The sequence below is a fragment of the Phycodurus eques genome, chromosome 17 (genome assembly GCF_024500275.1).
Source record: "Phycodurus eques isolate BA_2022a chromosome 17, UOR_Pequ_1.1, whole genome shotgun sequence".
Classification (NCBI taxonomy): domain Eukaryota; kingdom Metazoa; phylum Chordata; class Actinopteri; order Syngnathiformes; family Syngnathidae; genus Phycodurus; species Phycodurus eques.
In genome coordinates this window covers 6,722,519-6,746,419 of record NC_084541.1, presented here as the reverse complement: position 1 = coordinate 6,746,419, position 23,901 = coordinate 6,722,519, and the positions used below count along the sequence as shown (strand labels likewise).

Below are 23,901 nucleotides of genomic sequence, written 5' to 3'. Positions count from 1 at the left end.
TGGGACGTTGTGTTAACCATAAATAACATTGGTTTTCTGAAGTGTTCCTGAGCTCATTTGGTGATATCCTTTCCACATTGATGTCGGTTTTTTGATGCAGCGCCGCCTGAGGGATCGAAGGTCACGGGCATTCAGTATTGGTTTTCGGCCTTGCCGCTTACATGCAGTTTATGGACCGTAGATGATGAAATCCCTAAATTCCTTGCAATTGTACGTTGAGAAACATTGTCCTTAAACTTTTTGACTATTTTCTCACGCACTTGTTCACAAAGAGGTGAACCTCGCCCCATCTTTGCTTGTGAATGACTGAGCAATTCAGGGAAGCTCCTTTTTCTACCCAATCATGGCACCCACCTGTTCCCAATTAGCCTGTTCACCTGTGGGATGTTCCAAACAGGTGTTTAATGAGCATTCCTGAACTTTCTCAGTCTTATTTGCCACCTGTCCCAGCTTTTTCGGAACGTGTTGCAGCCATAAAATTCTTTTTTAATGATTATTTGCTAAAAACAATAAAGTTTATCAGTTTGAACATTAAATATCTTGTCTTTGTAGTGTATTCAATTAAATATAGGTTGAACATGATTCACAAATCATTGTATTATGTTTTTATTTATGTTTAACACAATGTCCCAACTTCATTGGAATTGGGTTTAAGACTAATATAGAAAAAGCCCGGTGCAATGACCATTGTGCAAAGGACGGCAAGACTTGAAGGAGTGTATGCAGTTTAAAGTGACTAGTAGCACGATTAATTCAGAGGGTTGTGTCAGAAAGAGCATCCGGCTTAAAACTTTGCCACACAAATATGAGTGTTCATCTAAAGAATTTCATGTTGGGTCGGTTGAGACCGGGTTTACAAGCTACAGGGTGCCGGTGGAAATTCGGCTACTGTGGGTCGAAGATGAAGGAGAGGTGGAAAGTGGGTTCTCAGGCAGAAAGAGAAGAGGAAAGCACAGAGCCCAGAGTTGAAAGTGTGGCTTTGAATGTTGGGACTATGATAAGAAAAGCTAGGTAGTTGGTTGACATGATGATTAAGAGAGAGGTACAAATATTGTGTGTCCAGCAGAGCACCTGGAAATGCAGTCAGGCTAAAAGCTTGCGGCAGTGTTCAAATTATTTTACCATGGTGTAGATAAGAAATGAAATGGAGCAGGGGTTGTCTGCAAGGAAGAGTTAGTTCAGAATATCCTGGAGGTGAAAAGAGTGTCAGATCAAGTGATGTGGCTGAAACCTGAAATCAAAGGTCTTATGTTTGATGTAACTAGCGGTTCTACCCCACAGGTAGGATGTAAACTAGAAGAGAAATTCTGAAAGGAGCAAGAGTCCCAGGGGTGTCAAACTCAATCTTGTCGTGGGCCAAATTGTAGTTATGATTTTCCTCAGAAGGCCGTTATGACTGTGAAACCATACCAATGTAGAAATGCCTCCTTATATTATTAAATATACAATGGACCCTCGCATATTTTTCGATATTCGCTGATATGCCTATTCGTCACACACATTTTTGGGGGGAACTTATCCCCGGTAGTTTGCAGAACCCCCTGCTTATTTGCTTTATTTTTTCCCCAATCCCCTGCTGTGTCGTTTTTTTTTTTTTTATTTATCTGATCCCTTGCTCATTGATGTGTTTTTTCAGGGGGAAAACAAGTTCTTTTTTTATGGCGATTATAATGACTTCAATTATTCACAGATATTTACTATTCACGGTCAGGACGGTCTCTATCCCCTGTGAACAGTCCACTGTACACAACAATTTGATGGATAACTGGTTTTCAGTAGTCAACTAAAATAGCTTGTTTAATAATTGCTTTCAAAAAAGGAGTTGGCAACAAAAAAATGCTTGCAATATGTCAACATTATTAAAAGTGAATAAAATGTGCAATTATGATATATATTTTAGCAAGAAACATGAAGTACACACACATAATTTGCTTTAGCGAGCCACATAAAATAATGTGGTGTGTCGGATTCAGGCCCCTGGGCCATGAGTTTGACACTAATGAGCGAGACGACAAAGTTCAGCACATCCCAGGCAGACAGAGAGTCTGGATTGGTGCAGATTTTAGGGAACATGTTGATGGGGGGCGGCACGGAGTTCGACTGGTTAGCACATCTGCCTCATAGTTCTGCGGACCGGGGTTCAAATCCCGGCCTCGTCTGTGTGGAGGTCACTGTTTATGTTGTTAGGTAGATATTAGCTGAACTTTTTTCTCTGGCGAGGAAACAATTCAGGTAGTCAGACAGTATCACTGTCCAGGTATGGTGGGGCGGGCGCCGAGCGGGCGCAGACACATCTGTGCTGGTTTCTGGTTTAGTCGCCCCAGCCCCCACACCCTTCACTGGTCTGCCAGTCCTCCTGTGGGGGAGGGCTAGGGTCAGGCTTGGGAGGACACTTGGCTGGGTGTCCCGGCACTCCGGCCTGCCCTCTGGCCTGCCATGCTTCTCTCCCGCAGATTTTTAATGCACAACATTTCCTACACCCCACCAAACACAATCACGGTACAGGGATAATGGTTGCCAGTTGGGGACCTGGTAACCATAGTAATAGTGTGGGTGGTGGGTTTTCACATTTCTCTTGGCTGGACTCCTGGGGCCCGTGGAGTAGTGGGGGTACACCCCCCACCCCTCTTGGCCCCGCCTTAATCTCCCCTCTCTTGGCGCCCTCCCCCGTCTTGCTCACGACTAGGGTTGGGCGTCGTTTGGGTTTGGGATGTACCGGTTCCAGTTCCGGTCCCTTGTTTCTGTTCCGGTTCCGGGCGGTTCTTTGTTTTGGTTCTTCTGGGGGGTTAATGGGTACAGTTAAGCTTATGGTTTTTTGGTGGATAAGTGATATTCCTGCCACTTGGAAGCTGCTGAAAGTAACTAGAAAGTTACTTTTTTTAAACTTAGTTTTGAAATCAAGTAATCAGTAAAGTTACTTTTAAGCTAAACTAATCTGTAAAGTAACTAAGTTACTTTTTTAAGGTAACTGTGGCAACACTGGTTCTATATTGTTAATACACAAAGAATTCATCAGAAAAAAAAAATGGACATGGTCTTTGTCCTTTAAGATTCTGTTGCTCTGTACTTATGCTGAAATGTATCCAGTGTTTTTACAGACATTTGAGTTACGAACATTCGGACATATGAACGAAATGCCCCTTCAAGGGTGACTGCCGCCGCCTGTCTATAGGGAAATGGTCACCTTTGTACATGAGAAAAGATGTCACTTGTGAATTATATATAAACTGTTTGTTGAGTAAACAAATTGATTCCTCACTCTCACAGCCACTGTATCCATCCATTACTGCTTATCTGAGGTTGGGTAACGGGGGCAATAGCTTAAGCAGGGAAGTCCGGACCTCCCTCTCCACACCCACTTTGTACAGTTCTTCCAGGGCGATCCCCAGAGAGAACTTCTCTCCAGCGTATCCTGGTTCATCCACGGGGCCTCCTCCTGGTTTTCACATTGGTTTGGATTTTTTTCCCCTTAATAAATAAAATCAAAAGATACTGCATTTTGTATTTTCTTGACCTGTCTTTTTTTAGATTAAAATTGTCTTAATGATCCCAAACAAATACGTTTTCATGGGACTGTAATGACTTTGATTTTAAGGCTTGAGCAGAACCCTCCATGATTAGTTTGCTGCTGATGTTGGGTGCTTCAGCACTGCTTCTGTTTATAGTTCCCAGTTTGCAGTCTAGCCCCGTCTATCATTGTCAAACATCAGTGGTTGTGGGTGATTACTCTGCACACTTTAGCTGTCAGCCCCGCTGAAATCGTTGAAGGACGTGGTGCGTATTGATTCTGGTAACACGCATAAAGACGATGGATACTGAAGAGAGTTCATTGCACACTTGCATTTCCCCAGGCATGTCAGCATCGTTCCTGTGAACCTCTGTCCCTCCTTTATGACAGGAACAGGGGCGTCGTCAGGGGGTTAGACGAGGTGTCCCCTTACTTTCTGAATGTGTCACCTCTGTCCCCCCACCCTTTTCCAGCCATTTTAAACATTTCAAATCCATTTGAACATGTCGTCACGTTTTTCCGAGGTGCCCTGAACCACATCATGAGCAGTCGGCATGCGGATGAACAATCCCGCAAACAGCCGATGAGACAGACAGCTGTGTGTCGAAAAACTAGCGGAGCAAACTAACCTGCAAGAGACAAAAAATTCTCGCATGGATTTTTCCAAACAAGCAACGCAAGTTGAGTAAAACTGTTACATGTTGACATATTAACAAATAATTAATAAACATGAATAAACATTTAGAGATAATGTGTAGTGAGTCGTTCATTATTGTCTTTATTATCACCCACAGCTCTTTCAGGTCAAAATTGATAAACATTTGAATACACTATGTGTGTCATAAAGCAAAACGTGTAATCTTGTGGGACTGCTATAGTTCACGTTTTGTCGCTAGTGGTAAAACCGTAATTTGAATCAGAGCGTGATACAGTATTGTTACCTACAGTATGTTCACGTTTGCCAACTATTTTAGGAATAGAAACAAAACCAATCCTTAGTTTCTCGTAAGAATTTGTACTCACTGCTTTGCACATATTTTTTTCCCAGACGTTATACTACAGTATAAAGAGCATTTATGCATTTGTACCTATTTCATTTCAAGGAATCCTATAGCTGAGATTGATGGCAATATATAAAATACAAGTTTGGAAATATCTGTAGTAAGTAAATGGTCTGATTTAATGTTCGCGTTTTGTTGTTCATACTGAATTTCAATGTTATAATTAACATTGATAAATAAATACATTTTACATTGACGTTCAGAATCAGTGGAAATCAGGGAGTTTGAGAAGAATAAAAATCCACCTGAATGCAAAAAGGAAAACCACTTATTATGCAAGTGGAGCAAAAAGTTCCACCTTTTGAGTGTCGCGGCTCTGTACGCAATGAATAACAGCACTGCACTGAGTGTGTGCACAATGTAGGCTATTGTGTACAATGGCAGAAATCAAATGCAGTCAAATACAAGAATACTGCACACGAAAAGCTTGACTAAAAAGCTTGAAGTACACAGTATTGACGAGGAGTAAAGTACGTATATATTCTTGTTCATTTGAATGCAATGTGCAACTAAAGGTACCTTTGTTGGACAAATATAATGAGGAAAACGAAACTAGCTCAAAGAGTTTAAAATAATGAAATTTCATTTTAATGAAATGCTGAAATGAAACAGAATGTAGAAACAAGAATTGAACACGGCACATTTACACATTCAAAGCTGTTATAAAAAGGTGAGGTTTTGAGGAGTAATTTGAAGGTGGAGTGATCTGAACAGGCTTGTAAGCATTTGGGGAGTGAGTTTCAGAGGGTGGGGGCAGAGATGGTGCAGGCTCTGCCCCCCTAGGTTCAAAGCTAGGTGGGGTGAAATGGGGAAAGGAAGATGGCATCTGAGGAGCGGAGGCTTCGGGAGGGGGTTTGGTGGTGGAGGAGGTCAGTGATGTAAGAGGGGGCCTGATTATAGAGTGCTTTGTGAGTGAGAATAAGGACTTTGAACTTGATGTGGGTAGCCAGTTAAGCATACAAAGCTGTACTATGGCTTAATTTAAATTTGTAGGGAGAAAAATGCAGATTTTGCAATCGAGATGCTACAGGATTACACGTAAACAGATCAGATTGAGTACGGAAGTGATTAGAATTGGGATATTAAAATAACAATTATGACAGAACAAAATCTGTATTGCATCTGTGACATTGATATGTTCATTTATGGATTTGACTCGGGATTGTCAAAGTGGCCGAGCAGTTCTAAAACACAATTAAATTTTGTTTTGTCAAGTAGTCAATGCCAATTGTATGATCGTCTCTCGTGATAATCTAGCTCACTTTACAGCAAAAGATGATTTTAATATGGTTTTGTTAAAATACAGCCAACCAACGCCTACACAAACTTTGTCCTGACCTAAAACAAAACAAACAATAGATGAATCAGTAAAACTGTTCAAGAATGTGTAATTTTGTAACTGGTCTTGGATTTTGATGATGAAAACATTACTTTGTCATTTTCAAAATTTAAATGAAATACTTCTAAAGCCACTTTGCAATCTTTGAAATTTCAAAGCAACTTAAAAAGCCTTGGCTTACAAAGAATGCAGATACTCGGTGAGGTTCATGAGTTAGTTTATCCTGTTTATTTGCTGAAACATTAGCCTTGTCTGTATAAAATGTTAAACCAATTGCTCCCTTTGTGGGTTAGTATTTTCTAAGGGCTATGTGTGCCCAGGCATCTTGGGTATAAAATAGCGCAGCATGTCTGCACAGCGATTAGGGATGAATATTTGGAACGCGTTATGAATTATTCATGTATTTTATTTTAATAAAATAAAACTGGTGATTTGATTTTACAGGGGTCTGACCAAACATGCATGTCTCTTATTACCAAATCGTTGTGAATACAGGGTGTCCTTTTCAGGAACTAACCAAAAAAGAGTGCACGGTGCACAAATTGATTTTTTGTTTTGTTCTAAAAAAAATAATAAAATACAAATAAAAATAAAAGTACATATTATGGTAGTATTCATTTTGCATATTCATTGAGGAACACATACAGGTAATTGTTTGCAAAATTAATGGAAATGACATGGAGTTCCAACATAGCATGCAACTATCCAGTCTCATCAGCAGCATTGTATAGAGATTTCATTGATGCCTCTCACCTCATTTAACAGCAGAACAACTTTATTCCAACCTTTATTTCAGTCTCCCACGATACTGAACAATGTGTGACCATGCCAAGTGCAAAATCAATAAAAGGTGTGACTGCTGGATGAACATTTTGGAACACCACTTGAGTCTTACTGCTTTTGGACAGTGATTCAGCCAAAATCAAATAACCTTTGGTGTATAGTCTTTTCGTCTGTTAATCTCTTTTGTTGTCTTGCAGAAAAGGCTCAGGAAGCCAAAAAAAGAAAGGAAAAAAAAAAAAAAAAAAAAAAAGCAAAAGAAGTACATCGTTCATTGTTTAATGATTGTTAAATTGAAGTGGGAAGCACGGTTAACAAGTAGTTAACGCGTCTGTCTCACAGTTCTGAGGTTCTGGGTTTGAAAGCCATCTCAAGTCTTCCTGTGTGAGTTTGCATGTTCTCCCTGTGCTTGAGTGAGTTTTCGCCGTGTACTCCAGGTTCCTCCCACATTCTAGAAATATGCATGTTATGTTAATTCTACTGTGGACTCTAAATCATAGGTGTCAAACTCAAGGCCCGGTGTCCAGATCCGGCCCACCGCATAACTTTATGTGGCCCGCGAAAGCAAATCATGTGCGTCGACTTGATGCTTTTTGCTAAAACACCAACATTTCTAATTGTCTTCACTTTTAATTCGGGGTGCAACTAACGGTTGTTTTAATAATTGATTAATCTATTGATTATTCTTTTGATTAATTGAGGAATCGGATTAAAATATATATATATAAAAATATCGGTATTGGCCAAAACTCAAGGTTACAACATCGGTATCGGATCGGAAGTGAAAAAGTTGGCTCGGGACAGCCCCAGCTTTTTATTCATTGTGTGTTAGGTTTGAGCTCGCAATTTCTGTGAGCAAAAAAAACCCAAGTAAAGTCTGTGATGTATTTGCACATTCAATAGGTGTAATGTGTTTAGGTTTACAGTGAACTTCTACTGGAGTGTCAATAAACAACTTTAAGGAAGCAACATTCACTCTTACTTCTTGCTACTATGGTAGCATTTTTGCAACCTGTTGTTGTGATCACGTGGGCTCTGCATGCTATCCGGGGGCTGCTGAATAGAAGTGCTGGGGCGGCGTATGGAAGGGACTACTTGTATTTGAGTGGTAAAATCTGAGATTTTAGATCCAGTCTGATGTGATCCGATTCTAGTGTTTTTTGCTGACGTTGGACCGATGTTCGGTCTCAAAGATCGGATAGGGAGACCCTTAATGTTTTCTTTTCCATCCCTTTATTCAAACGCAGGGTATTATTTCAATTTGACAGGGCAGAAAATGCACAAACGAAATGACTATGATTCAGTTACTGGTTTTGGTCGTAATGTGTGAGAAAATAGGCAAACGTTGACTTTTTCAATGTAAAAGCTGATGTTTGTGCAAATGTTTTATTTTGATTGAACACAAAGATGAACCTGATTATTTAATGTTGAGAGTCTGAAATTCTGAGGATTTGGAAAATTTAAAGTTTAACACCATGTAATATGGTGTTCATTCACTAATATGTTCGATAGACACGCTATAGGCTTTAATTGCTTGTGCTGGGGCCACTAATAACAGCACAGGTTATACTAACATATCAACTCACAGGTTCTTTTAGGTGTTTAGACACGAAAAAAGAATCCCAGCGCACCACTCGTCAGTAGCACTGCCTTGCTCATTTCCCATATCGTGTCCTGCCCTTTTCGGTAATCTCTCATCTTGTTCTCTTGGTTAGTTATTGCATGTCCTCACTGGGTGTGAGTTTGACACCCCTGTGAGTCTAAATTGTCCAGAGATGTGAATATGAGTGTCTGGTTGTTTGTCTATATGTGCTTTGTGATTGCCCGTCGACGAGTTCAGGGTGTTCCCCACCTCTCGCCCCAAGTAAGGTGGGATAGGTTCCAGCTCAACCATGACCCTAATGAGGATGTGTGTAGAAAATGTGATGGTTGAATCAATTGAGGTCTCGTTTGCTGCGCTGGAATCTTTGCAAATCCAGACATTTTGCTTTAAATTTTGATGAAATTCTGAATTCGACAAGTTGAGGGACAAATTTAGAGGTGCTACTCTTTTAGCTTGTGCGCACACTTTAGCTAACACAAGAAAACCTCAAATTTATTATGTTGTTCTCAATTTACATTGCAAACTGAAGGAATGAGTCGACGTTTATTGCGCTGCATTTATACAGTACATATTCATGATTGTGATCAGAACAATTTCTTAACGTTTTTACCTTTGCTTTTTCCCCACTCCTCAGCCCCTCCCGCATTCACAGATACGCCAGCTCAGTACGTTGAGGCCAAGGAGGGAGGACGCATCATTTTGACCTGCATTGCGTTTGGCAACCCCAAACCCTCGGTCAGCTGGTTGAGGGAAGGCAACCTTCTCGTCTCCAGTGCAAAGTATAAGGTATAAATACTGAATATAGATGAGATATTAAATGAATATAGGATATCAGTTATGTGTGGAAAGAATGCACATATTCTTTGCACCTAGCCTAATTTTCACAGTCTGGCATTCTGGTTGAAACAGAAACTATTACAGTAAAATGGGCTTAAATGACATCTACTGCTTCGTTATATGTATACAATTAGCAAACATTTAATCTTAATGCAGATGCTAGCCTATTTACAAAGTTTGAATTACAAACTTCCGGACATATGAACAGACTGCAGTGTTTGTAAAAAAATTAGTTTTGTAACACGTGTTCGCTTGCGTTCCAGCTGTTCCATAACATTTCTTTGTATTTTATGTTTTTTTGTATTTTTTGTTGTTGTTGCTAAAATGTTCCCATTCATCATGGCTAATGTCAAGCGTGAGGCAAATGATGATAGTGGCAGTAGCTAAGAAGTGGTACGCAATGTCAATTGTAGCAAATGTTCCCTTAGTTAGGAAATTAGGACATGGTTAAACAAATTTGGTGAACGTGGCACGTTTGCATTATGGCCCATAAGAGTTATCCCAGACGGCGATTTTGTCAGGCAAGTAACACAAAGAAAATGTGTCCATGTTTGGAGATGGCAGCTGGGAACACTGCTCTCCATGTGAGAGGCTCCCTTCTGCAAGTTCATACAACATAAATCAGTCAACGGTTGGGGGCGGCATGGCTCAGGTGGTAAAGTGGTCGTCTCCAAACCTGAAGGTTGTGAGTTCAACACTCAGCCCTTGTGATCATGTCGAGGTGTCCCTGAGCAAGACACAGAACCCCCAGTTGCTCCATCAGTAGGTGAATGAGGAGACAGTGTTAAAGCGCTTTGAGTATCTTGAAGGTAGAAAAGCACGATACAAGTGAAAGCCTTTAACAATTGGTATTTATTTTTCATCGGTTCTGAAATGGGAAAATTGGTACCAGTTTGCAAAAATGTAAGTAAGCCAGCCGAGTGCTGACAAAAACGCTGAAAAATCAGCAAAACAAATTCCCAGGCACCCTTATGGGACGTTCACACCAGACGCGAAGCAAACCTTTGACTTACGTTACTTGTGCGAGTTTGACTGCGGGCATTCGTTTCATTTGCGCCACACGTACCGGAGAAGAGAAAGTGTTTCTCCTAGATCTTAATAGATAGCGTGGTGCGTGCGAGTGAGAGAGAGAGATGCAGAGAGAGAGAGAGAGAGAAAGAGACTGAGTGAGTGAGTGAGTGCCTATCATGTGTGGCTTATGCTATTGCTACCTTGGTTCACAGTAAAGTACAAGCAACAGCTGTAACATAAATATACTGTACTTACCAGATATGCCGACTTCCTCGCTCACCATTCTCCAGGTCTGGTCGTTTTTCGTACAGGTCCTGGTATTGGTGGCAGGCGTTATCAAAAAGGTTCTGTGTGCCCACAAACAGCAATGATCATTTTATTCTACATTTTTCTGCTCAAACAACTCCAGGATGTTGTGTATATTCTAGATGCCGATTGGCTGTAACGATGAAGCGTCACGCAAATTTGTCGAGGTGGAATTTTCCATCTCGCCCAAATCGGCAAAGAAGCAAATTTTCACGTGTTTTTCCCACTTGCGTCGCATCAAAACGCATCTTTAGCATCGCCTGGCACGAATTCGGGCCGCATCAGAACAGAAAATGTCAGTTTCTTGGATGAAACAACTTTCATCATTGAGAAGAAAATATACTAATATAGACTGTTTATTTTTCTGACTACTTTGACACTTAAAAATAAATTCAGTGAACTGGCTCCTGAGCAGGTGAAAGGAAGAAGTATTGCTATTTTTATCTGCTGTTCTTTTCTGCAGACATGACGTTTTCTAATGATAAGTTAAGCAAACACCAGTGGATCAGTTAACAGAATTTAATAGACCAATTGAAAAAACAAAGACATACTGTATTTCAGAGAGAGCTAGTAATTCTGAACAATGCCACATCCCCGTTATAAGAGGGTGTGCTCTCTTGCGCAACCACATTATCTCAGTTATTTACTTTTACTGCCCTTTTCTAAAAGATTTTTAAAAAATTCAATTGAGTTGGACACATTAGGGAACAGTAATGGTGGAAAAAGTTTTGAAATGATTGATCTTGGTTTCATTTTATATATATATATATATATATATATATATCAGAAAAACCTGGCATTTGAACAGGAGTGTTTAGACTTTTTATATCCACTGTATACAGTGGACCCCCGCATAGTCGCAGTTCGGCACACGTGGCTTCACGTATACGCTATTTAAAAAAAAAAAAAAAAATCCAATATTTTTTCCATTTTAAATTTTTATTTATTATTTTTTCGGGGTGGGGGGGGTGAACCAACCCTGTTTAAAATAATAATTTTTTAAAAAAAAGCTTTTTTTTCAATTGAATTATAATAGCCGTCAGTTATCCATGGATTTTCGCAATTAAATAGCAAGAGTCCATTGTATTAGGTTTCTCAGAAAAGCCTAAGTTTTAATAAAAAGTTAAAATCAAAGCAAAATATAGAGATTAACAGTCCAAATTTGGTCATAAATAAAAAAGCTTGCATAATTGCAAAAGAAAATTGTCAGAGTAACAAATGATTATCCAGCACAAACAGACAAACAAATTAAATCAACTGAATGGAAGAAGACGAAAGGACAAGGCTTGAAAGTAACATCTATAATGTGTAAAATGACACGATAAATCAGGGAACCAAATATGAAAAAATTAACTTCCATGACTTATTGTAACAGTTCATATTTGTATGTTCAGGTATTTGATGGGAGCTTGACAGTGCAATCTATCACCCGTGAGGATCGTGGTGCCTATACATGTCGAGCCTTTAGCCCCCAAGGAGAGGCCATTCACACAACACGGCTGCTAGTTCAAGGTGGGTAGCTCCTTTGTTTTCACCAACTAGTCACTGACATGGTTAAGAGGTATGTCACTTGTTCTTGAACGTTCCATACATGCATAAAATTATCCCTTTCCCTGACGCAAGTGAATAACCAAAATGAGTGAAGTTGCAGCATTTGATAGTCTTGTAGTAGCTGGTTGGTGCACATATGGATTTATGGTTTGGTGTAGAACCATACAGTATTTGGTTGTAACGTAATGTTTTGACAAGCACCGACCCATTGCCCCAAAAATGTTTTGTCACACACAAGCCCTCCCACCTCTCCCTGATTGGGCTCCAAGCATTCTACCTGCACAGAGATGTACGCTGCCGTTCAGTGATATGGTATAAACAACATGGAATTAACCACCGACAACAGCTATTTAACGATAATGTTTTAGGACACCCGATGAATCCAAGAATTCCAAATAACAGGTGGAAACCTTCTTCAATACAATAAATTAAAAGCAGCAATAAAAAATATACATATACTTATCAAAGGGTTCCTGGGGGACTGGTATGGTATTGGGAGGGTGTGGATTTTAAATGCATCACACACACTCCCCACGTTTTAATGCACCACATACACCCATCTCTGGGGGGCCGTGGGTCGTGGGTGGGGGGGGATTTGGCTGTTAGGCAGCAGTGCCTGGCAGCCCCCCAGCTCACTAGCCTCTCCAGATTTTAATGCATCGCACCACTCGGTGGGACACTGATACCCTGCCAGTCGGGGACCTGCATTGGGTCCCTGCAGCCCCCACTGGGTGGCCAGCTGTCGGGGAGACTCGGTGGCGCCGGCGGACCGCCCTCGTGTCCCTCGGTGTGGGACGTGTCCCGTCCACCGGGCTGCTCTCGGGTGGACCCCTGGGCCCTATCCCGCCCCTCAATTGATTGGGTGGGGCCACTCACTTATTGCGACATATAACTCATGAATATGTGAATTGCTTGTGTATCCCCTCACTTATACTCTCGTCCTGTAGATTTTTATAATTTACATAGTTAATCCCACCACACTTCAGTTGTACAGCCCGGTTCACGACCCTTGTCCTGCATGCTTCTTCTCATGTCCTTCCCTTACAGGGTGTAGCACTACAGCCCCACGCAACACTCATATTTAATGTTTCATTGTTGTCGATAATGTAATGACTTACTTTTCTCATCCTGTTTACAATTAGTGCTTTGTCTTTGGTCTTTGTTTCTTTCTCCCCACTAGAAACTTTGTTCTGTTCGACTGATCGACTCTCAATAAACTTCAATTATAATACTAAGAAACCACAGCGGAAGCTTAAAAAACTCCACGGTGACACAGTAAAACTGTTCCGGCATAAAAGGGATACAGATCTTCCATTCTGCTTGACCTAACAGCTGAACTGAAAAAAAAAAAAAAAAAAAAAAAGTAATATGGTATAAATACCGGGTTTAAAACAGGATATATGGCACATTTCTTAGCTTCCAACACACTATAGTTATTACCAGTTCTCATTTTTGCTGCATTTAATCAAAGGTCACTGTTTTTGTTGTTAGGTGGGAGCTAGCTGATGTTTTTCCTTGCTCGGAAACAATTCAGATGGTCACTGGTCTCTGTTTGAACTGGACTGAGAGAAGTTAGATGTTGTGTAACATTATTACTACTTTTTGGAGAGAGAGAGAGAGAGCGATAGATAGAGAGAGAGTGCGAGAGAGAGAGAGAGAGAGAGAGAGAGAGAGAAAGGAGTTCACATTTTATATTCAAAGTATTTATAAAAAACCCAAAATACAATAAGTCCAAGGTTCATCTTTGGTACTCACTGTAGGGGGCTGGTTTACTGCAGAAAAAAAATGCATATATTGTTAAGGTGTATATAGATGTCCTACTGTGTCAGATTTTATCAACCACTACATCATTGTGCAAGGGAACTAGTATGTATGTTCGGGTTTTTTATACTGTTGGCAACAGGATCTGTACTGCTGTTTGGTTTTGATAGAAGGGCATAATTGCTATGAAAACATTGTAGGTTTGAATGGTGCAAGAAATGCGATATCAGTTCATGGAATTAGGAGAATAATGACCATTGTCGTGAGGTGTTCTATCAATTTCAAAGCGCAAAATATTTTAAAGACCAAGGAGAAAAGGAGGAGAGTAAAGGCAGCTCTGCTTCAGAACACTATAATTATTCCAAAATTGCTGTCATGGTGCAGCTTTATTTTTCATTCGTTGTGCTACAAATGACTAAAAATGACCTCAAAACTGTGGATTTTGGTGACTAAGGACTCAATATTTGGCTATAATCTTCTGAATATTCTTGGCACACCATCAATATTACGATGGGTTTCAGGCACAGAGAACCTTCAGCAGTTCAGAGATTGAAAACCCTCATCTGCTGCATGGGCCCTTGAGCGCCTTCCTCCTTAATCTTTAAACAATTTATCTTCATCTAAAGTCTTCAACCCAAGAATGTGCAAGTGCAATACTACACATCATTAAGTTTGTCAAAACATCCATGTCATCACAAAGGGTGATTGCATATTAATGTACTCTATTACGCAACCGTGTGTTTGGGAGAGAGGACAAGACCATGATGAATGCAATTTAGGGAACACCATCAATAGCAATATAAATCAGACAGATAAGTGTATTTTTTCAACGCTTTTTGAGCTGTGGATATTTTTTTAGCCTTATGGACAAAAATAAAGCAAAGAAATGAAAAATCATCAATGGGAGAATGTTTTGCCTCCAGCTGTGAATGAAATGTCAGTTTTTGTAACCAAAGCAATCTATATCGAGGCGCCATTTGCTACATAAACCCAGACTCGTTTTAAATGAATAATTCATTTTGCACAAAACAGAATAAGAAACACCCCTCTGTTCTTTTATTTTCTAGAAACTGTAACTCAATGTATGTTATTTTCACATTGTTTGACTGAACCTTTAATTTGCTCAGCATTACCAGAACAAGTGGTGCAGCAAATATTTAATTTAAATTTTTAGATTGCAGCACCAAATGCACAGACTTGTCACAACTGCAAGTGAACCCTGCAAACTATGATCCAATCTCTCAGGATTACATAATGACCACGTTTTCAACATATTGCCAGTGTGGAGTTTGCATTTAACACACAGGGAATCAAATCCTGCAGTGCCTGCTTTTCTCCGGGTACTCCGGTTCCCTCCCACATCCCTGTTTCTAGATTGCTCATAGGTGTGAATGTGAGTGTAAATGATTGTTTGTTTATATGTGCCGTGCGATTGGCTGGTGACCACTTCAGGGTGTACCCTGCCTCTCCCCCAAAGATAGCTGGGATAGGCTCCTGCACGCCCGTGACCCTAGTGAGGGTAAGCAGTATGGAAAATTAATGAATGATTTTCATCTTTCAGGCAAAAGCATGTTCACTTACAGTGGGGCAAAAAAGTATTTAGTCAGCCTACAATTGTGCAGGTTTTCCCACTTAAAAAGATGAGAGGCCTATAATTTTCATCATAGGTATACCTCACCAATGAGAGACAGAATGAGAAAACAAAATCCAGAAAATCACATTGTCTGATTTTTAAAGACTTTGTTAGCAAATGATGGTGGAAAACAAGTATTTGATCACCTACAAACAAGCAAGATTTCTGGTTCTCAAAGACCTGTAACTTCTTTAAGAGGCTCCTCTGTCCTCCACTCGTTACCTGTATTAATGGCACCTGTTTGAACTCGTTATCAGTATAAAAGACACCTGTCCACAGCCTCTCACAGTCGCACTCCAAACTCCATGATGGTCAAGACCAAAGAGCTATCAAAGGACACCAGAAACAAAATTGTAGACCTGGCCCAGGCTGTGAAGACTGAATCTGCAATAGGTAAGCAGCTTGGTGTGAAGAAACCAACTGTGGGAGCAATTATTAGAAAATGGAAGACATACAAGACAACTGATAATCTTCCCCAATCTGGGGCTCCACGCAAGATCTCAACCCGTGGGGTCAAAATGATCACAAGAACGGTGAGCAAAAATCCCAGAACCACACGGGACCTAGTGAATGACTGGCACAGAGCTGGGACCAAAGTAACAAAGGCTAGCAATAGTAACACACTACGCCGCCAGGGACTCAAATCCTGCAGTCCCAGACGTGTCCCCCTGCTTAAACCAGTACATGTCCAGGCCCGTCTGAAGTTTGCTAGAGAGCAGTTGGATGATTCAGAAGAGGATTGGGAGAATGTCATGTGTTCAGATTAAACCAAAATAGAACTTTTTGGTAAAAACTCAACTTGTCGTGTTTGGAGGAGAAATAATGCTGAGTTTCATCCAAAGAACACCATACCTACTGTGGAGCATGGGGGTGGAAACATCATGCTTTAGGGCTGTTTTTCTGCAAAGGGACCAGAATGACTGATCTGTGTAAAGGAAAGAATGAATGGGGCCATGTATCGTGAGAGTTTGAGTGAAAACCTCCTTCCATCAGCAAGGGCTGATTGAAGATGAAACGTGGCTGGGTCTTTCAGCATGACAATAATCCCAAACACACTGCCCGGGCCACGAAGGAGTGGCTTCGTAAGAAGCATTTCAAGGTCCTGGAGTGGGCTAGTCAGTCTCCAGATCTCAATCCCATAGAAAATCTTTGGAGGTTGTCGAAAGTCTGTGTTGCCCAGCGCCAACCCCAAAAAATCACTGCTCGAGAGGAGATCTGCATGGAGCAATGGGCGAAAATACCAGCAACAGTGTGTGAAAACCTTGTGAAGACTGACAGAAAACATTTGACCTCTGTCATTGCCAACAAAGGGTACTGTGGGTATGTAAAGTATTCAGACCCCCTTAAAACGTTCAGTCTTTGTTATATTGCAGCCATTTGCTAAAATCATTTGAGTTAATTTCCCCCTCATTCATGTACACGCAGCACCCCATATTGACAGAAAAAAGCAGAATTGTTGAAATTTTTGCAGATGTATTAAAAATGAAATATCACACAGTCATAAGTATTCAGACCCTTTGCTCAGTATATAGTAGAAGCACCCTTTTGAGCTAATACAGCCATGAGTCTTTTTGGGAATGCTGCAACAAGTTTTTGAGACCTGGATTTGCCATTCCTCCTTGCAGATCCTCTCCAGTTCTGTCAGGTTGGATGGTGAACGTTGGTGGACAGCCATTTTTAGGTCTCTCCAGAGGTATATGCTCAATTGGGTTTAAGTCATGGCTCTGGCTGGGCCATTCAAGAACAGTCACAGAGTTATGGAGGCCACTCCGCTCTTAGGATCCGTAAGTGCAGCAGACATTTTTTTTCTAACCATGGCCAGATCTGTGCTTTGCTACAATTCTGTCTCTGAGCTCTTCAGGGAGTTCCTTTGACCTCATGATTCTCATTTGCTCTGACATGCACTGTGAACTGTAAGGTCTTATATAGACAGGGATGTGGCTTTTTTAATCAAATCCAATCAGTATAATCAAATACAGCTGGACTCCAATGAAGGTGTAGAACCATCTCAAGGATGATCAGAAGAAATGGACAGTTAAATATATGAGTGTAACAGAAAAGGGTATGAATACTTATGGCTGTGTGATATTTCAGTTTTTCTTTTTTAATAAATCTCCCAAAAATTCAAAAATTCAGTTTTTTTATGTCAATATGGGGGGCACGGCACAGTGAATGACTGGTTAGAGTGTCGGCCTCACAGTTCTGAGGACCAGGGTTCAAATCCCGGCCCCGCCTGTGTGGAGTTTGCATGTTGTCCCCTTGCCTGCATGGGTTTTCTCCAGGCACTCCGGTTTCCTCCCACATCCCAAAAACATGCATGGTAGGTAAACTGAATACTTTAAATTGCCCGTAGGTGTGAATGTGAGTGCGAATGGATGTTTGTTTCTATGTGCCCTGCGATTGGCTGACAACCAGTTCAGGGTGTACGCCGCCTTCTGCCCGATAATAGCTGGGATAGGCTCCAGCACGCCCACGACCCTAGTGAGGAGAAGCGGCTCAGAAAATGGATGGATGGATGGAATATGGGGTGCTGTGTGTACATTAATAAAATTAAAGAATAAAATTAAATGATTTTAGCAAATGGCTGTAATATAAGAGTGACAAATTTAAGGGGGTCTGAATACTTTCCGTACCCACTGGATATAACAAAGTATTGAGATGAACTTTTGTTATTGACCAAATACTTATTTTCCACCATAATTTGCTCATAAATTCTATAAAAATCAGAAAATGGGATTTTCTGGTGTTTTTTTTTTTTCTTTTTCTCATTTTGTCTCTCATCGGTGAGGTATACCTATGATGAAAATTACAGGCCTCTCCTCTTTTTTTAGTGGGAGAACGCTCACAATTGGTGGCTAACAAAATACTTTTTTGCCCCACTGTATGAAATATTTTATTTTTGAGTTAAAATAGGATGAAATGATTATAGTCAGTGAGAGAATGAAGCCTCCCTCATTAAATAAGAGTATCTAGTTCGTGCAAGATTTCTTACTCACTTAGTTTTCCTAAAAACGCGACAGTGGGGACAAACCTTCAGACGTTACCATAATAAGTCCTATAGGAGTCCACCAACAGAGAGTCTCTGTTGAGCCAAATATATTTTTAATTGTTGGGTAAAAAAGTGATTCATCCATAACGTTTTTAAATTGACTAATTTGAGCAGCAGAGAGGGTGAGTGGTGTGACCCATTTGTACAACAGAAGGGAAAATTGATTGCTTGAATAGATTGCTTCTGAAATGGCCTATTTGCTGATGTTACTGATGTATATTATATATCTTCATGTGTGTTTTCAGACTACTAAAATAAAATCTTGTATTCCGATACAACCGCATCACATTTTTTACGATCACTAGGCTTTATCTTGTCAACTCAAATGCGACCGGATACACTCGTTACCGTGGCGATGACAACAAGAGTGGAGCGTACCGACTTTGTATTATAAGGACAAAATGGGGAAAAACGTGTTGGGGGTCACCGGTGCTCAGGACAAGAGAGGACGTTTGTTTAAGGCTTGCTTTTGAGGTATGTTCCAGTACTTTGAATAGGATATGACTCGCAAGCAAGCAACAAAACATTATGTAGCATAGCAAGCTAGTGGTACCACGAACGGTTGGACGTAAACATGCCGCTTTTGTGGGTGAAGTAATTTAATGTGAAGTAATTTAATTAAAAACAAAAGTAATTTAGGCGGCAGGGTGGCCAGCCTCACAGTTCTGAGGACCCGGGTTCAATCCCCGGCCCCGACTGTGTGGAGTTATAATAATAATATAAGTCTGGCAAACACGTGTGTTACTCACAAATGTAGATCAGCTGGCGGGTGGTGGGGGTCTGTCTCAGTTGTCTTTGGAAGCACGAAGACAGAATTGGTTGAATGAGAAAAAGGATGCAGAAAAACAAAACAAAAACAAAAGTAGGCAGAAGAAGAAACATTTTTGTTGGTCACGCCTCGTTGGGAGAATGTGACCGTCTCTCTTCCTGCCTTTTCAGTGTGATAGATGAATTTAAGGTGAAGGCTGGGACTGCATCAGCGATCAGCCCTGAGTCCCTTCCTGTTTGCAGTGCTGATGGATAGGCTGACAGATTAGGTTAGATTGGAATCCCTGTGGACCATGATGTATGCAGATGACATTGTGATCTGCAGTGAAAGCAGGGAGCAGGTGGAGGAACAGTTAGAAAGATGGAGGCATGCACTGGAAAGCAGAGGAATGAAGATTAGCCGAATGGTGGGGGAAGAGTGAGGCTACAGGTAGAAGAGATAGGAAGGGTGGAGGACTTTAAATACTTGGGGTCTACCATCCAGAGCAATGGTGAGTGTGGTCAGGAAGTGAAGAAACGGGTCCAAGCAGGTTGGAACGGGTGGAGGAAGGTGTCAGGTGTGTTATGTGACAGAAGAGTCTCTGCTAGGATGAAGGGCAAAGTTTATAAAACAGTGGTGATTGCCTGCCATGATGTACAGATTAGAGACAGTGGCACTGAAGAGACAACAGGAAGCAGAGCTGGAGGTGGCGGAAATTAAGATGTTGAGGTTCGCTCTCGGAGTGACCAGGTTGGATAAAATTAGAAATGAGCTCATCAAAGGGACAGCCAAGGTTCGATGTTTTGGAGACAAAGTTAGAGAGAGCAGACTTCGATGGTTTGGACACGTCCAGAGGAGAAATAGTGAGTATATTGGTAGAAGGATGATGAGGATGGAGCTTGCTGGCAAGAGAGCTAGAGGAAGACCAAAGAGTAGGTTAATGGATGTCGTGAGGGAAGTCATGAGGGCAGTTGGTGTTCGAGAGGAGGATGCATGAGATAGGCTTACATGGAAAAGGATGACGCGCTGTGGCGACCCCTAAAGGGACAAGCCGAAAGGAAAAGAAAAATATTTATTTTATATTTCTTGTTAATATATTCAAATAAATCTCCCCCCTTAACTTCCTGTTGCTGCTGTTTCAGGTTGCCTTGCTGTGGCGAATCTAACTCGCATGTCGGTCTCCTTTCCTTTCATGACTTTTGACACCGTCTGACCAACGCCCCACCCCGTGTGTGTGATTTTTTTCATGTGGTTGACTCACTCATCATTCGACGTTAGCTTGGAGAAACAGATGGTAGTGAAAGCGAACCCCGTGAAAACTCACTCATGAGTATGTTCACTGTGGGTAGTAAGTCGTTCCTTTCACGAACAAATCACTCATCGTTCTAGTTTGCAGTGAACTTCTCCATGAGTCACTCATGGCAGAACAGTTCACTGCATACGTACTAGTACGTTGCACATTTTATATCCTTATACATGTAATTTTACAACCCCAATTCCAATGAAGTTGGGACGTTGTGTTAAACATAAATATAAACAGAATACAATGATTTGCAAATCATGTTCGATCTATCTATCTTGAATTGAATACACTATAAAGACATTTAATGTTCAAACTGATAAACTTTATTGTTTTTAGCAAATAATCATTAACTTAGAATTTTATGGCTGCAACAGCTGGGACAGGTGGCAAAAAAGACTGAGAAAGTTGAGGAATGCTCATCAAACACCTGTTTGGAACATCCCACAGGTGAACAGGCTAATTGGGAACAGGCGGGTGCCATGATTGGGTATAAAAGGAGCTTCCCTGAATTGCTCAGTCATTCACAAGCAAAGATGGGGCGAGGTTCACCTCATTGTGAACAAGTGCGTGAAAAAATAGTCGAACAGTTTAAGGACAATTTTCCTCAACATAAAATTGTAGGAATTTAGGGATTTCATCATCTACGGTCCATAATATCATCAAAAGGTTCAGAAAATCTGGAGTAATCACTGCATGTAAGCGGCAAGGCTGAAAACCAACATTGAATGCCCGTGACCTTCGATCCCTCAGGCGGCACTGCATCCAAAACTGACATCAATGTGTAAAGGATATCACTACATGGGCTCAAGAACACTTCAGAAAACCAATGTCAATAAATACAGTTCGCCGCTACATCCGTAAGTGCAGCTTGAAACTCTATTATGCAAAGCAAAAGCCATTTATCAACAACACCCAGAAACGCCGCCGGCTTCTCTGGCCCCAGCTCATCTAAGATGGACTGATGTAAAGTGGAAAAGTGTTCTGTGGTCCGACGAGTCCACATTTCAAATTGTTTTTGGAAATTGTGGACGTCGTGTCCTCCGGGCCAAAGAGGAAAAGAACCATCCGGAATGTTATGGTCGCAAAGTTCAAAAGCCAGCATCTGTGATGGCATGGGGCTGTGTTAGTGCCAATGTGATGGATAACTTACACATCTGTCAAGGCACCATTATTGCTGAAAGGTACATACAGGTTTTGGAGAAACATATGCTCCCATCCAAGCAATGTCTTTTTCATGGACTCCCCTGCTTATTTCAGCAAGACAATCCCAAACCACATTCTGCACGTGTTAACACATCGTGGCTTCGTAGTAAAAGAGTGCGAGTACTAGACTGGCCTGCCTGCAGTCGAGACCTGTCTCCCATTGAAAATGTGTGGCGCATTAGGAAGCGGAAAAATAAAACAATGGAGAGACCCTGGACTGTGGAACAGATGAAGCTGTACATCAAGCAAGAATGGGAAATAATTCCACCTACAAAGCTTCAACAATTTGTGTCCTCCGTTCCCAAACGTTTATTGAATCTTGTTAAAAGAAAAGGTGATGTAACACAGTGGTAAACATGACCGTGTCCCAGCTTTTTTGGAACGTGTTGCAGCCATAAAATTCTTAATGATTATTTGCTGAAAACAATCAAGTTTATCAGTTTGAATATTCAATATCTTGTCTTTGTAGTGCATTCATTTAAACATAGGTTGAACATGATTTGCAAATCATTGTATTCTGTTTTTATTTATGTTTAGCACAACATCCCAACGTGGCACAGTGGTGGATTGGTTAGACCGTCTGCCTCACAGTTCTGAGGACTGTGGTTCTGTCCCCGGCCCTGCCTGTGTGGAGTTTGCATTTTCTCCCCATGCCTGTGTGGGTTTTCTCTGGGCACGCCGGGTTCCCCCCACATCCCAAAGACATGCATGTTAGGTTAATTGAAGACTCTAAATTGTCCTTAGGTGTGAATGTCAGTGGGAATGGTTGTTTGTTTCTATGTGCCCTGTAATTGACTGGATTGGGTAAAAAAAAAAAAAAAAACTCGAAAAGGCAGGGGTTTCCGCTAATAGCGGGGTATAGTATCCCCCCAAAAATCTGAGAATATGTGAATGTCACACTATGAGAATACATCGTTGCTCTCGCAGCGCACATATAGACAAACAACTAGTCACACATAGTCACACCTACGGACAAGTTAGATTCTTCAACTAACGTAACATGCTACATGTTTCTGGAATGTGGGAACAAGCTGGAGTACCCGGAGTAAAGCCATGCAAGCACGGGGAGAACATGCAAACTCCACACAGGAAGGTCGAATTCCGTATAACACAGCAAACTTATTCTCAGCTAATTTTACGACGGAACTGCTCGGTAGGAACATCAGGGGCACAGTTGCTTGCGGTTTATATGAGACTTCGCCCCATTGGCAGCAATACATGCAAATGTCATAACACTGCCTCCACATACAGTAATGTGGCATGCGTGGAATAATTACAGTCGCTCTTCCTTACTCTGACCATACTTTTGTCTTCTCATCATGCTGATTGACCATGGTTTCAACTGTCCAATGAATCCAATACCAAAATATATAATGTGGTTGTGCCTGTTCCTGAATGTTACCAGTGATTTGCATCTTGTTGTAAACTCTGTTTTTACATTTGAAGTTCTTTCTTGATTGTTGATGTTTACAATGATAGCTAGATAGAGACTCCTCTCTGATTTGTCACCTTGGAGTGATACAGGGGCTTGTGTGTCCAAATGATCCTTAGGATCCAAGTTGTCTGGAGCTTTATGCCTTTGCAGTGTTATCCAGGGCAAACAGGTACTAGATGAGTGACCAGACAGAGCATGGTGCAGAAACCCAAACGTAAACTCAACGACCTTGATTTTTCTCGAGCCAAGCCTGGCAGTGGGGCTCGATGGCGACCGCACGGTAGCCAGTCCTGCACTGGGTAAGTTTTACTTAGTAAGGAAAAGTAAATAGGTAAGAGGCTGACTTTTTTTACTTTATGCCTCATGGACGCCTCCCTGGTGAGGTGTTGACCCACCCAATGACCCACTGGGAAGAGCCCAGTGTAACGAGGGCAGACATGCTTGAGAGACTGTCTCCCGGCTGGAGAGGGACTTCTGAGCTTCTTTGCTTAGGCTGTGTTTCATAGGAGCGGAGGAGGATGGATGGAGGGATTAGCTGACTGGCTGGATAGATACTTCATTTATCCTAGAAAGGAAATTAAATAATGACCAACCTTCACCAGATTATTCTTGACTGTTGATGTTGTGAAGAAATCATTTAGATTTAGTGACATCATCTGCTTGTTTTTTTAAATATTTATTTATTTTTTGTGTGAAAAGAAATTCGAGACATTTTGAAGTCAAATATATTTTTCAATGGGTAAATCAGTGTCCTGATCCCAACTCAGTAAATA

General features: G+C 41.1%; 1 protein-coding gene across 5 annotated transcripts in view; it reads left to right on the top strand.

Moving 5' to 3' along the window:
* Nucleotides 1-23,901, top strand: part of LOC133415664 (protein turtle homolog B-like) — a 134,666-nt gene that overhangs the window by 43,568 nt on the left and 67,197 nt on the right. For all 5 annotated transcript variants that reach the window (XR_009770160.1, XM_061701889.1, XM_061701888.1 and 2 more), the window contains 2 exons: nt 8,926-9,077; nt 11,840-11,957. Coding sequence is in view for 4 of the 5 variants with exons in the window: in XM_061701889.1 (XP_061557873.1) it covers nt 8,926-9,077; nt 11,840-11,957 (270 nt within the window). In the remaining variant the exon portion in view is untranslated. The remainder of the gene's footprint in view (nt 1-8,925; nt 9,078-11,839; nt 11,958-23,901) is intronic.